The following is a 12,630-nucleotide window of genomic DNA, read 5'->3' as shown; positions in this document are numbered from 1 at the left end:
GACTTAAGGATTGAAGGTGTACCAGCATCATGCATACTAGACACAGGCAGTAATGTAAGTACGATCACAGAGAGCTTCTTTAGGCATCATTTGTATGGAAAAGATGAGGACATCGAACCTACATCTGAGTGGTTAAAGATAAAGGCAGCCAACAAATTAGACATCCCTTACCTAGGCTATGTAGAACTGGATGTAGAGACCATGGAGATGACCATACCAGAGTGTGGGTTCTTGATCGTTAAGGATGAACTGAACTCCTCCCCTTTCCCTGGGCTGGTGGGCATGAACATTGTCAAGAGGTTTAGACAGTTAGCACAGACAGAGTTTGACACCACCTTAGGTGGACAGCTTGATTCAGGATGGAGAGAGGCTTTCCAACAGTTGCAGACAGCCAGTATGACTGAGCGGGCAACTTTTGCCAGAGTCTCAGGGAAGGATATTGTCCATATACCAGCCTCATCTATCGCAACAGTAATGGCCAGGGGGAGTAGGACTGAAAAATATGGGGGACCTGCGCTACTGCTAGAGCCAGTGAACACACCGTTGCCGGGTGGCCTAGTAGTTGTGCCTATGCTAGTGTTCACTGACAGTCAGGTCTTTCCAGTTCAAGTTATGAATCTCTCTCAGGAAGATGTGTGGTTACAGCCTAGGACTAGGCTGGGAGTGCTGTCCAGCGTAAAGAGCATGGAAAACGATGGGCGCTGTGAGGTCAAGTTTCAGAGAATCTCAGCAGACACTGAGGAGGTCACAGTCGATACCCACACAGGCCAGCCATTGAACACACCGTCCATGTTTGAGAATGTCAAGATAGGAGGGAGCCCTGAACAGCAGGCCAAGCTAAGAGTGATGCTGGAGAAATACTCTACCGTCTTTGCGTCAGAGGATGAGGATTTAGGTTACGCGGACAACGTACAGCATGAAATACATCTTAGTGATGACAAACCAGTGACCCAACCTTACAGGCGAATTCCACCTACACAGTATAGTGAGGTAAAGGAGCACATCGCCGAGCTTTTAAGAAAGGGTGTCATTCAAGAGATTGCAAGCGCCTACTTATCCCCTGTAGTACTTGTGCGCAAGGCTGATGGTAGTCTACGGTTGTGTGTCGACTACAGGAGACTGAACTCTAAGACCAAACGTGATGCATTTCCGTTACCTCGGATAGATGAAAGTTTTGATGCACTGAGGGGGGCCAAGTTCTTCCCACATTAATCTGCCTTTAACTGCACAGGTTTGTTATTTTTCTATTAATGCGTCCAGGCAGCTTTGAAGCCGGTTCATCATTACCTAGGTAAAGCTTTGCATAGATCTTGTAATCAGTGTTAGTTAAAGTTAAGTGCCTCCAGTTGTTGATATTTCTTTCGTCTCCTTTTTTATATAATAGAGTAATTACTCCTTTATAGAAGGACTCATAAAGGAGGCCCTGTTTGATTCCTTCGTTGAAGGCCCGGACCAGCAGTGGGGAGACCTCGTAACTAATTTCCTGATATAGGTCTGCCGGCAGGCCATCTTTTCCAGGCGCACGTTGCTTATTCAGTTGTTTAAGTACCTGTTGAATTTCATCTGCTTTTATTTCATCAGTGAGTGAGGTGGGATCTTCACATTTACATAAATCCGCAGATGTCAAGAAGTCTTTTGTAGCCGATTCCTCGAAGGGGAGTTCGTCATACATCTAATCAAAGATTTATTTGACCGTCTGTCTCATCTTAGATTCATCTGTGATTACTTCCCCGTTCTCGTTTAGGATAGCATTAATTTGTTTGCTTCCTTTTCGTCGCATTTCTTCGCTCCGCCGACGCTGGAGACTGAAGTTTTGGCCCAGCTGGTCGGCGCGGTCGACGGCGAGGACATCGGCGTGCCCCCGCAACAACCGACAACCCCGATGCTCTTCCTCCCGCCTGATGATGAGGAAGAGCTCTCCGAGGCACACAAGGGTCTCTCTGCCTCAGAAGCCACTATGGCTAGTGGCTCCTCCTTCCCGGGGCAGGGTTCCTTCGACCGCGACCTGCCCTGGTTGCTGGGTAGAGCCACGCATCACCTTGGCATCCCCGTACTGGAGGCTGCTGCGACTACGGGGCTCCCCCTGTGGAGCTCCGTCTGCTACGGGCGTCCCTCCCAGCCTGCTTCTCGTCTCCTGCCGGCTATGCCCAACCTGGAGGCGTTCGTCGAGGCTGAATGGGAGCGGCCGTTGGCGATCAGATGTCCGCTTCACCAGTTCAGCAGAGCTAACGAGGGTAACCGGCTGGACTGCTGTAGCAGCTATCGTCTCTCCTCCCCTGGAACCCGACATCGCAGTGGTCCTGGTGCCTGGTTCCTCCGCCTGGGGCTCGGCCAGGAAGCATACTGGACGTCAAGGACAAGACAACCCTGCGTTTTTCGCTGGCCGCGCAGGCCGTGGCTGCCTCCTCCTCTATTGCTATGCTGGCCATTTACATCGGCCAGCTGGCTATGGAGCAAACCCCCCCCTCTATGGATGAAGACAGGAGAGCGGAGATGGCCGAAGCCGCCGGAGCCGTTGCTCAGCTTGTGAGAATCTCCGCCTCCTGTCTGGGTGGAGTGATGGCCATGTCGGTGGTGCAGCAGCGCCACCTATGGCTCTCCCTGACTCGTCTGCGCGAGGAAAACAAAGGTATCCTCCTCAACTCACCGGTCAGTAGGGAGGGGTTGTTTGGGGCGGCTATGTCTAACATCCTGGAGCAGTGTCGCAGCCAGGAGCAGGACCGGCTCCTCCTCGCTCGCCACCTCGCTGCTCCGGGGGAGCGCAGTGTGCCGGCACGTCAAGGTTAAACAACCTGCCACGGGGTCCCGCCCCGCTACGGCCCATGGACCGGCTCGCCCGGGCTCCTCGACTGCGCGCGCGGCTCCTCCCCCGCGACCTCCCCCTGCCTACCCCGCCCAGGGTGCCGGGACCAGACCGGCGTCTTCAAGCGCGCCCACCGCTCCGCTTCCGGCTTGGGTTAAGAAGAGACGCACCTATTGATGGTGGTGGTGTGCCCACACCACGCTGTGTTAAGAGCGGTGGTGAGCAAGTTTCCCTGTTGAGGAATGAAGTAAATGGTAATGGTAAATGGTAAATGGACTGCACTTATATCCAAAGCGCTTTACAATGGCCTCTCATTCACCCACTCACACACACATTCACCCACCAATGGCGGCAGCTGCTATGCAAGGTGCTATCCTGCTCATTGGGAGCAATTTGCTGTTCAGTGTTCACTTTGCCCAAGGACACTTCGACATGTCCGATGATCATTGTACGACCCGCTCTACCTCCTGAGCTACAGCCGCCCCGGGGGGGGGGGGGGGGGGGGGTGTAGGCACATCACCCATAAAGCAAACACAATGCAACGTTATCCTGGTTGTCATGTACAGTCCGCATCTCCTCCTGTTTAAGCTACTGTAATGTTCTCGGCTAGAGCCGCTGGGTCTTCTGTGAAAGAGTCAGAATTGACCACGGCAGGTCTCGCTGCAGCTAAAAGACCGGCTCGAGCCGCAGTCTTTTCCTGCTAAAGCAGATGTGACTCACGCTGCCCAGCAAGCAAAATACGTGTAATAGAAGTCTAGGCTAAACATATACCAGATATAGCCGGTTTAGCTTAGCCCACTTTGAGCCGGATTATTTTTTTTAAAGGAGTAGTAAAGGGAAAATGCATGTTTAGCCCTGTTTTAAGGTTACTTATGATCATATACAATGGTTCAGATCAAAACATTGACAAAACTAGCACTTTTGAGAAAGTCTGATAATTGCTCTACCACCGTTTAGGTCATACAATGGATGTGGGTGGGCACCTTGAAAAATCATTCAAAAACATGTTAAACTCATTGTGTCGCCTTGGCCCCAGGTAGCTGCGCTGTCCTGCTGGACGCCCATGAGGCCCCCGGGACCAGGTGGGATGCCAGCGAGTGCTCGAGGGGCGGGGTTCCCTGAGAAATATCCCTCTCCAGCCCGACCATTTGGCTGTCTTTGAAATTGAGAGTTTAACATGTTTTTTGAATGATTTTTCACGGTGCCCACCCACATCCATTGTCTGACCAAAACGGTGGTAGAGCAATCATCACTTTCTCAAACGTGCTAGTTTTCTCAACTTTTTCATCTGAACCATTGTATATGATCATAAGTAACCTTGAAACAGGGCTAAACATGATTTTTCCCTTTACTACTCCTTTAATGCTAAGGGTAATGAGGGATGAGGTGCAGGTGATGCAGGATACGGGAAGGTGAGTAGGCAACAACCAAGCAGGAACTGGAACCGGACCACTGGCTCCTCCTTCCCACACTGTGTCGTCAGCTGTCCCTACCCACCCAACCCTACCCATGTTTTACCCTTGGCTCTCCGCTTTCCCCACCTCTGCCTTGCAGCATTCTCTATGAGCCTGTTATGCTAAGTGCTTATTGTGCTTTGTTATATGATTCACTCAAATATCATATTATAGACTACAGTGATAGCTAACACATAATGGCCTACCATGTAGGCAACCTCTCTGTAACTATTTGTGCACTCTCCTGTTAGTCATGTCTCTCTTATGAAGTATCTAGCCCATGTTTACTGCTCTGTATAAGTTTAATAGACAAACATTTTCAAGGAGTTTGCTCGATCGTCTCATTGAGAGAGGTCAGGAAATAATTGTAACGGCTCACTTTTCTGGCCCCCGGGTGAAACTGTATTTTTTTTTTTGTTGCTTCCCTCTGGAATATGTAGGGGTGGGAACTATGCCCACCCTCCCATTGGTCTCGGTAAAGTGAGTAGCATTTAGGTAACACACACACACACACACACACGTACACACAGACATACACCAGTCCACTTACGGCTTTAGGCCTGGACTTGGGGCCCAGTCCCCCTTCCCCTCACCCTAACCCGGGTCCGTATCCTTTTCCCACCCCCACCCTACCCCCGACCCCTGCCTCTACCTGGACCCAGGCACACTCACGCTCACACAGACATACACCAGTGTTTACCATGTCTCTCCTATGCTCTTTTTAACCCCTTTTGCTCTGAAAATGTAATTTAATGTAATTTATTGCTCTATAAATGTTCTTAACAGTTGGACAAACATACTCCAGGAGCTTGCTTGATCATCTTGTTGAGAGGGGTCAGGGAATCATTTTTACAGCTCATTTTTCTCTCCCTGGGTGATACTGTTTTTTTTTTCTTCCCTCTGGAATATGTAGTGGTGGGGCCTATGCCCACCTCCCTTGTTCTCTGTAAAGCGCATTGTGTTGCCTCTGTGTATGAAATACGCTATACAAATAAAGCTTTGATTGATTGATTGATTGATTGATTGATTGATTGATTGATTGATTGATTGATTGATTGATTGATTGATTGATTGATTGATTGATTGATCCTGTCGCCACAATATCTCTCACATGAGGTGTTTGGTCCTGTAGGTAAGAAGCACTTATAGTTTTTTTTTATATACACTATATGGACAAAAGTATTGGGATGTCTACACATTACACTTAGAGGAGCTTTTATGACATCCCTTTCTAAATTCATAGGCATTCATAAGGAGTTAGTCCCCCGTTTGCAGCTATAACAGCTTTTGTCCATATAGGGTATGATAGGCCATCTTTATAGAATCTCTCCAACCATGTTGCCATTTGTTGTGTGATTGTGATTGATGTAATTTGGTAATACCCTACATATTGCATGAATCTGCCTCTAGAAATGGAGCTTCTATTCAAAATAAATCATTTATTGAGCATTATAAAATGTAAAAGTATCTCATCATTATCTATGGTACTTTGTTTATGTCAACGGAGGTCTTCAAGCGAGACCTCAAGACGTACCTTTTTGACCTAGCCTACAATCACTAGCTAGGACCTTGAGACACAGAAAGGCAGCCTCAAACCTACCTGTGAATCCTCTGTATACATTGGTATTTCTCCTGCTATGCACTGTATGTATATCAAGTAGTGTACAGAAGCTGGTTACCCTGAAACAGGCTTGTTCTGTTCTGACAGCTGTGTTGCCTCAATGGCTCAGTGTGCTACTAACCGTTTTCTGCCTCCCCTAGCGCCTCTCTCTCTCCCTCCTATCCTCTAACCAGGTCCAGTGTCAGCTGTGGAGCTGTGGATGTCGTAGTATTTAGGACACACACACACACACACACACACACACACACACACACACACACACACATCAGTCCACATCCGGCTTAGGCCTGGACCTGATGCTCTTAGCCTTTCTTGCTCTGAAAATGTAATTTAATGTAATTAATTGTTCTTTAAATGTTCTAAGCCATTAGACAAATATAATCCAGGAGCTTGCCCCAGGTTGCCTGTTTCAATATCTGTGTGGTCTGTATGGCTCTATGTGCTACTAACCCTGTTCTGCCTTCCCTCTCCCCAGTGCCTCTCTCTCTCCCTCCTATCTTCTAACCAGGTCCAGTGGATGCCCCACTATCACCAGCAGACCTCCCTGAGCCTGATAGATACCCCCGTGTCTGCTGTGGATGTCGTAGCATGTCCGTAGAATGTACTCTCTCCTATGATGCTTTTTAGCCTCTCTTACTCTGAAATGTAATTTAATGTAATGTATTGCTTTATAAATGTTCTTAGCCGGTAGACAAACATACTCCTGGAGCTTGCTCGATCGCCTTGTTGAGAGGGGTCAGGGAAGAATTTTTACAGCTCACTTATCTGGCCCCCGGGTGATTACTGTTTTTTTGCTTCCCTCTGGAATATGTAGAGAGTGGGTCGTATGCCCACCTCCCTTGTTCTCTGTAAAGCGCATTGTGTTGCCTCTGGGTATGAAATGTGCTATACAAATAAAGCTTTAAATTGATTGATTGATTGATGTGAAATGTTAGGTGATGTGAAATTTTAGGTGATGCACACATTGTTATTCTTATAGGTTGCCCTGGTTTGTAAACGACACACCCTTGTAGCTGAAGTATACTAGCTGCTAAAACCTAATTCTAGCAACCACGTCAACAGACATCTCCTTTAGAGAAGAGCAGTGGTGAACCTGATTTGGCTCCTGTGCTGTATCCCCCCTCTCAGGTCATAGGGGGTGCTGCTGGAGCGTAGGCAGGGTGGGCTCTGGGAAAGACTGTTAGAAGCTATAGACAAATCTTCTTCTCACCTGCCTAAACTATCTATTAGAAACCCACACGAACGAGAAGTCGCTGGGCTGGTAAGTTCCTGTTACAGGACTGCAGGACTCGGACCCCTGGACAACTGATTTAACAGTAGTCCATTTTCAGGGCAGGCAGGTACTTCATTAATTCCAGAGGGGAAATTGCACTGTTACAACAGCCACATTCAAGCGATATGAAATAGGTTTAGGTTGATATAATATGCAATACAATACATGGGTTCCATGTAAATACACAGGTGAACTGTATGTATGGATTAAAAATGTGTGTGCCACTGGTGTTGTGGTGCTGCAGCTGAACCTACTGGGCTGGGGACTGGGGACCATCAACATCCACCTCCTTCAGCTCCCATTTGACCTGAGGGAACCGTGGAGGGATACAGTACTATCTCACACTGTGACTGACAGGATGGAGGTCTGTCTTAGCTGTGCTACAATCTGTTCTCAACTATCCAAATGAGGAGAAGACATAGGGGTTGCCAAAAGACGGGTAAAGACAGGCACCACAGCCAAAAGATATAGAGTTGATGGAAATCCATATCTGTACCATAATGTAACTATAGCCACTAGAGGGAGCTAAAGGGCTTTTTTGTTGCTTGTTGTGACTTTGTTTTACCCGCTTTGTGGTATTGTTTAGGTATGATACACTAAATAGTCCACCTGTAACATGCCACAACGCAGGAGTAAAAAAAACAAACAACAACCTTAATCTCACTTTGCTGTGGTTTTCCCATCACGTTAAAATAGATTGAACGGCTATTCACTTGTTTAAACCACCTCATACGCTAAACAAAGCATGTTACTAGTGTTTGAATAAACCATTTTGAAACTATGTTCATACTTTCTGAGGCTGTAATCAAATGCTAGAAGAGACTAAAGTCTGACTTGCATTCAGTTCCAAGTTCTCTTCTTGGGTGTCAAAAAAGACGGTACAGGCTGAAACCCATGGCTGGGCGTAAAGTCAATGCACGAAAATAATTGCATTGTATTCGTGGATGTCATGACGGTGGTGATGGACAGTGTAGTAGAACTAGCAGTCCAAACTACCCCCATTTGGAAGCACTAGACTGTGCAGGTTGCAATAGGAACACATTTGCTTTATTATTAGAGATAATGAGGTGGCTCTTAAAAGAGCCTTTGGGGGATGTTGAAGTTATAAAGGAACTCAGACCATTTTAGGCGCGTTCTCCGCGAATGCGGCGGGCCAACTGGATGTCCTTGGGCATGATGGTCACCCTCTTGGCGTGAATGGCGCACAGGTTGGTGTCCTCGAAGAGACCGACCAGGTATGCCTCGCTGGCCTCCTGCAGGGCCATCACAGCAGAGCTCTGGAAGCGCAAGTCGGTCTTGAAGTCTTGAGCGATTTCCCTCACCAGGCGCTGGAAGGGTAACTTGCGGATCAACAGCTCGGTTGACTTCTGGTAACGACGGATCTCTCTCAGGGCTACTGTGCCGGGCCTGTAACGATGAGGCTTCTTCACACCGCCGGTGGCGGGTGCGCTCTTACGAGCCGCCTTGGTGGCGAGCTGCTTCCTCGGGGCTTTGCCACCGGTGGATTTGCGGGCGGTCTGCTTGGTTCTGGCCATGATCTCAGCTTTCTTCTCCGCGAGTCGTAGTTAAAGCTTTCAAGAACGTAATGTGCCTTTTTTATAACGCCAGCTGCCGTGCGCTGATTGGACAGCCTCTCTGGGCTACTTCATTGGCTGGCTATCGCCTCCTTCTCCCCATTGGCTATTAACACGGAGACTGGGATTGGATAAAGCGACAAAAGCAAAAGGGCGCCACTTTACGGAAGGTATAAAAATCCGACCGCCGTTGTGTCACATTACTGAGTTAGTAAACTACCTCTATATTGAAAATGAGCGGAAGGGGGAAAACAGGAGGCATACTGTCGTAAACCGTGAATTACTGACGTAATCAAGATGAGTGGAAGAGGCAAACAGGAGGTTAAAAAAAACCTTCATTTGAAAAAAAAAGTACTCAGAGTTTTCCGTTTTCACGCCTTACAGTGAAATAGAATATAGCTAAGGAGAGATAGGCTATATTTGCTATAATGCCCCCACCGGGGGAGCCTCCCGATAGGGCTGGGCGTTTCTGGGCTCGGCTACGATTTGTAGGTTTAGGCGAACCCCCAAGCCGTTCCACTCTTGGAGAATTTCTTTTTCAGTCCTCCTGGATAGAGGTTAAAGACATTTACTCGTATATAGCGCTTCCAAATAAGCGAGAATTTGAGTTAACCTTCCACCGAGAAAATGCACTGAGAAAGTTTTTAGTTCTTTTCTCTAATAAAGCAAGAGAGAGGCAGTGGCAGGATTTTGAAATCCAGTCCTCCCTGCCTGCAGATTCGCTGGTTATAGTCGTCAAATTCTGGACAGCCAGAGTAGCCGACCAAGACATCGATGCCTACCTGGCTAGATACTGTAAAATCATAGGTCCAGTTGAAAAGCTAGTCGACCAGTTTGGCCTCTGGTATGGAGTGCGCAGGTACCGGGTTAAACTCAATAGAGATGCAGATGGGAGCTTTGCTTCTCTCCCAAACTCAATTGCTTTTGGTCCGTATAATGGAAAAATTACATATTCAGGTCAAGTGCAGAAATGTTTTATCTGTCAATCCTCGACTCACCAAGTCAAAGATTGCGACCTTGTGAAGTGCTGGAAGTGCAAGCAAACAGGGCACAAAGGTAAAGACTGCACTTACGAGGGTGTGTGTAGTTTGTGTGAGGAAGTGGGACATTCTTACTTTACATGCCCACACTCATATAGCAACCGAGCAAGGGGAGACAGGCAGCCAGCCCCAGAGAGCCACGTAGGCAACACTGCCTCTGTCGAAGACCCTATCCTCGACCATGAGAACCAGCCATCTACGGAGATCCAGCAGCAACAAGCACCAGATGCGCCTGCTCCCATCGAAGGATCACAGAGAGAAGCAGCTGCTGTAGTGAAACAGAAGACGGATAGGTCTGCCCCGCAGCCCCTCCCGAGAAAGATGCAGCCTAATGGCAGCTCCAACCCCACACCTAGCTCTCAACTTACCCAGACTGGAGTAACCCAAGATGACCTCCCCAGTCACCAACCTGAGAGGTGCGTAACGCCAGAGACCATTCCGCTGCAAGATGCGATCAATCGGATCTGGGGTGACTCTGAAGGGGAGGGGGAAGAGAGAGGGGAGGAGGGGGAGTGCAGCGACACTCCGGATCTCAGTCCGTACTCTCTAGCCTTCCTGGAAAAAAAACCCACCCAGCAGGGAAAAAGAGTGAGGAACTCTCCTGACCTTCCTAAGACAAAAAGGAAAGAAAAGAAAAAGAAGAGAAAATCCCAATAAAGCGCAATGATTAGATTAATATATCTTTTTATTTCCCTCTGCGTTATGGAAACTATATTTTCAATACAATCATGTAATCTAAGAGGGATAAAATCGATAACAAACAGAGACCTAAAAATAGACACGCTTTTAAACATGAAATGCGACATAATTTGTGCTCAAGAGCTAAGACTAACCACCACTGAAGACCTTGATGACATTAGAACCAGATGGACCAAGGGAGAGGCAATTTTAACAATAGGAACAGACAAAGCTGATGGGATCGGAATTTTCTTCACATCACAAGTGACCATCTTAAAAAATAGAGAAATAATACCAGGAAGAATGTTACTTGTGGACTGCCATTTTAAAAACCAGAAAATTAGAATAATTAACATCTACACAGGTCAGACTAAAATGCAAAAGAAAGGGCTTTTCATGAAACTGCGGGAGCACCTGTGTGTTAGTTACCCCATCTTCGTCTGTGGTGACTTTAATACAATCACGGAGGATCTGGACAGGATAGCACAAACTCCATTTAAGCTATCTTCAGAAGGGAAAGTCCTACAGAACGTGATGGATGAATTTAGTTTAAAGGATTGCTGTAGGCAATTATTTCCAAATCAGAGGGGCTATACACGAGCCGACCAGTATGTCAAGACAAGAATAGACCGAATATATGTCTCAAGTAATATTGACATATTGAAATATGAAACAACTTTTTTGTCATACACTGACCATTTAGCAGTGAGATCTCTCATTAAAATTCCAGGTCAAAAGAAGGAAAACTACTGGAAGTTAAACACCCAGTGCCTGGGAAATAAAAAACTACTGCTGCAATTAAAAGAAGAAATCAATCGAATAAAATCACTTAGGTGCCTTGTGGGGAGTGACTGTGAATTCTGGGAATTCTTTAAAGAACAAATTAAAATATTCCTGAAACTGAAATGTAAAGAAATTAATCAAGAAGCAAATAGAATCTATAATCAAGCCGTTGATAAATTAATTAATCTCAGAGTCAGAGGAGATGACAACGAAGAGGAGATGGAAAGGCTGGAAAATGTTATAGAGAAATTCAACAAAGAGAATGCTACAAGCATCAAGCTGCGCTCTGGTCAGCAGCTCCCTGATGAAGCGAACATCAATGTTATTATAAATAAATACAAGGAACGAAAAGAAAGCAAACGAATTAATGCTATCCTAAACGAGAACGGGGAAGTAATCACAGATGAATCAAAGATGAGACAGACGGTCAAAGAAATCTTTGATAAGATGTATGACGAACTCCCCTTCGAGGAATCGGCTACAAAAGACTTCTTGACATCTGCGGATTTATGTAAATGTGAAGATCCCACCTCACTCACTGATGAAATAAAAGCAGATGAAATTCAACAGGTAATTAAACAACTGAATAAGCAACGCGCGCCTGGAAAAGATGGCCTGCCGGCAGACCTATATCAGGAAATTAGTTCCGAGGTCTCCCCACTGCTGGCCCGGGCTTTCAACGAAGGAATCAAACAGGGCATCCTTCATGAGTCCTTCTATAAAGGAGTAATTACTCTATTATATAAAAAAGGAGACGAAAGAAATATCAACAACTGGAGGCACTTAACTTTAACTAACACTGATTACAAGATCTATGCAAAAGTAATGATGAACCGGCTTCAAAGCTGCCTGGACGCATTAATAGAAAAAGAACAAACCTGTGCAGTTAAAGGCAGATTAATGTGGGACAACTTGTGCACACTGCGAGAAATTCTGCACCAGAAGACAGGAGATGGATTTTATATTGTAGCTTTGGATCAAAAGAAGGCTTTTGACTTGATTTCAAGGAACTATTTATGGCAGACATTGGAACATTATGGTTTCCCTGTGGCATTTGTCAACATGATTAAGTGCATGTATGCCAAAACAATGTGCCAAGTTAACATAAACGGTCATTTGACAGAGGAAATAAGCATAAAGAGGGGAGTAAAGCAGGGCTGTCCTCTTAGTAGTGCATTATACGTGTTGGCAATAAGCCCTCTGATGAAAATAATTAAAGATGACGCGCGCCTGAAGGGAATTCCTCTGGCTGGGCAAGAGAGATCCATCATTTCTGCTTACGCGGATGATGTTACAGTTTTTATAAGATCACAATCTGAACTTGACATTGTAAAAGAACATTTTAATTTATATGAATCAGTTTCAGGAGCCACTCTAAACCAAGAGAAATCGGAGGCAGTATGG

The 12,630-nt window shown here is 46.4% G+C and overlaps 1 protein-coding gene across 1 annotated transcript; it reads right to left on the bottom strand.

Moving 5' to 3' along the window:
• Positions 1-8,275: 8,275 nt before the first annotated feature.
• LOC311321669 (histone H3.2) lies at positions 8,276-8,686 on the bottom strand (the record flags this gene model as incomplete). The annotated part of the gene is made up of 1 exon (XM_084453674.1): positions 8,276-8,686. The coding sequence occupies one exon, from the start codon at positions 8,684-8,686 to the stop codon at positions 8,276-8,278; it is 411 nt and encodes a 136-aa protein (XP_084309800.1).
• Between the last annotated feature and the right edge of the window lie 3,944 nt (positions 8,687-12,630).

The sequence above is a fragment of the Borostomias antarcticus genome, assembly GCF_949987555.1.
Source record: "Borostomias antarcticus genome assembly, chromosome: 19".
Lineage (NCBI taxonomy): Eukaryota > Metazoa > Chordata > Actinopteri > Stomiiformes > Stomiidae > Borostomias > Borostomias antarcticus.
This window is presented reverse-complemented; position numbering and strand designations above follow the sequence as displayed.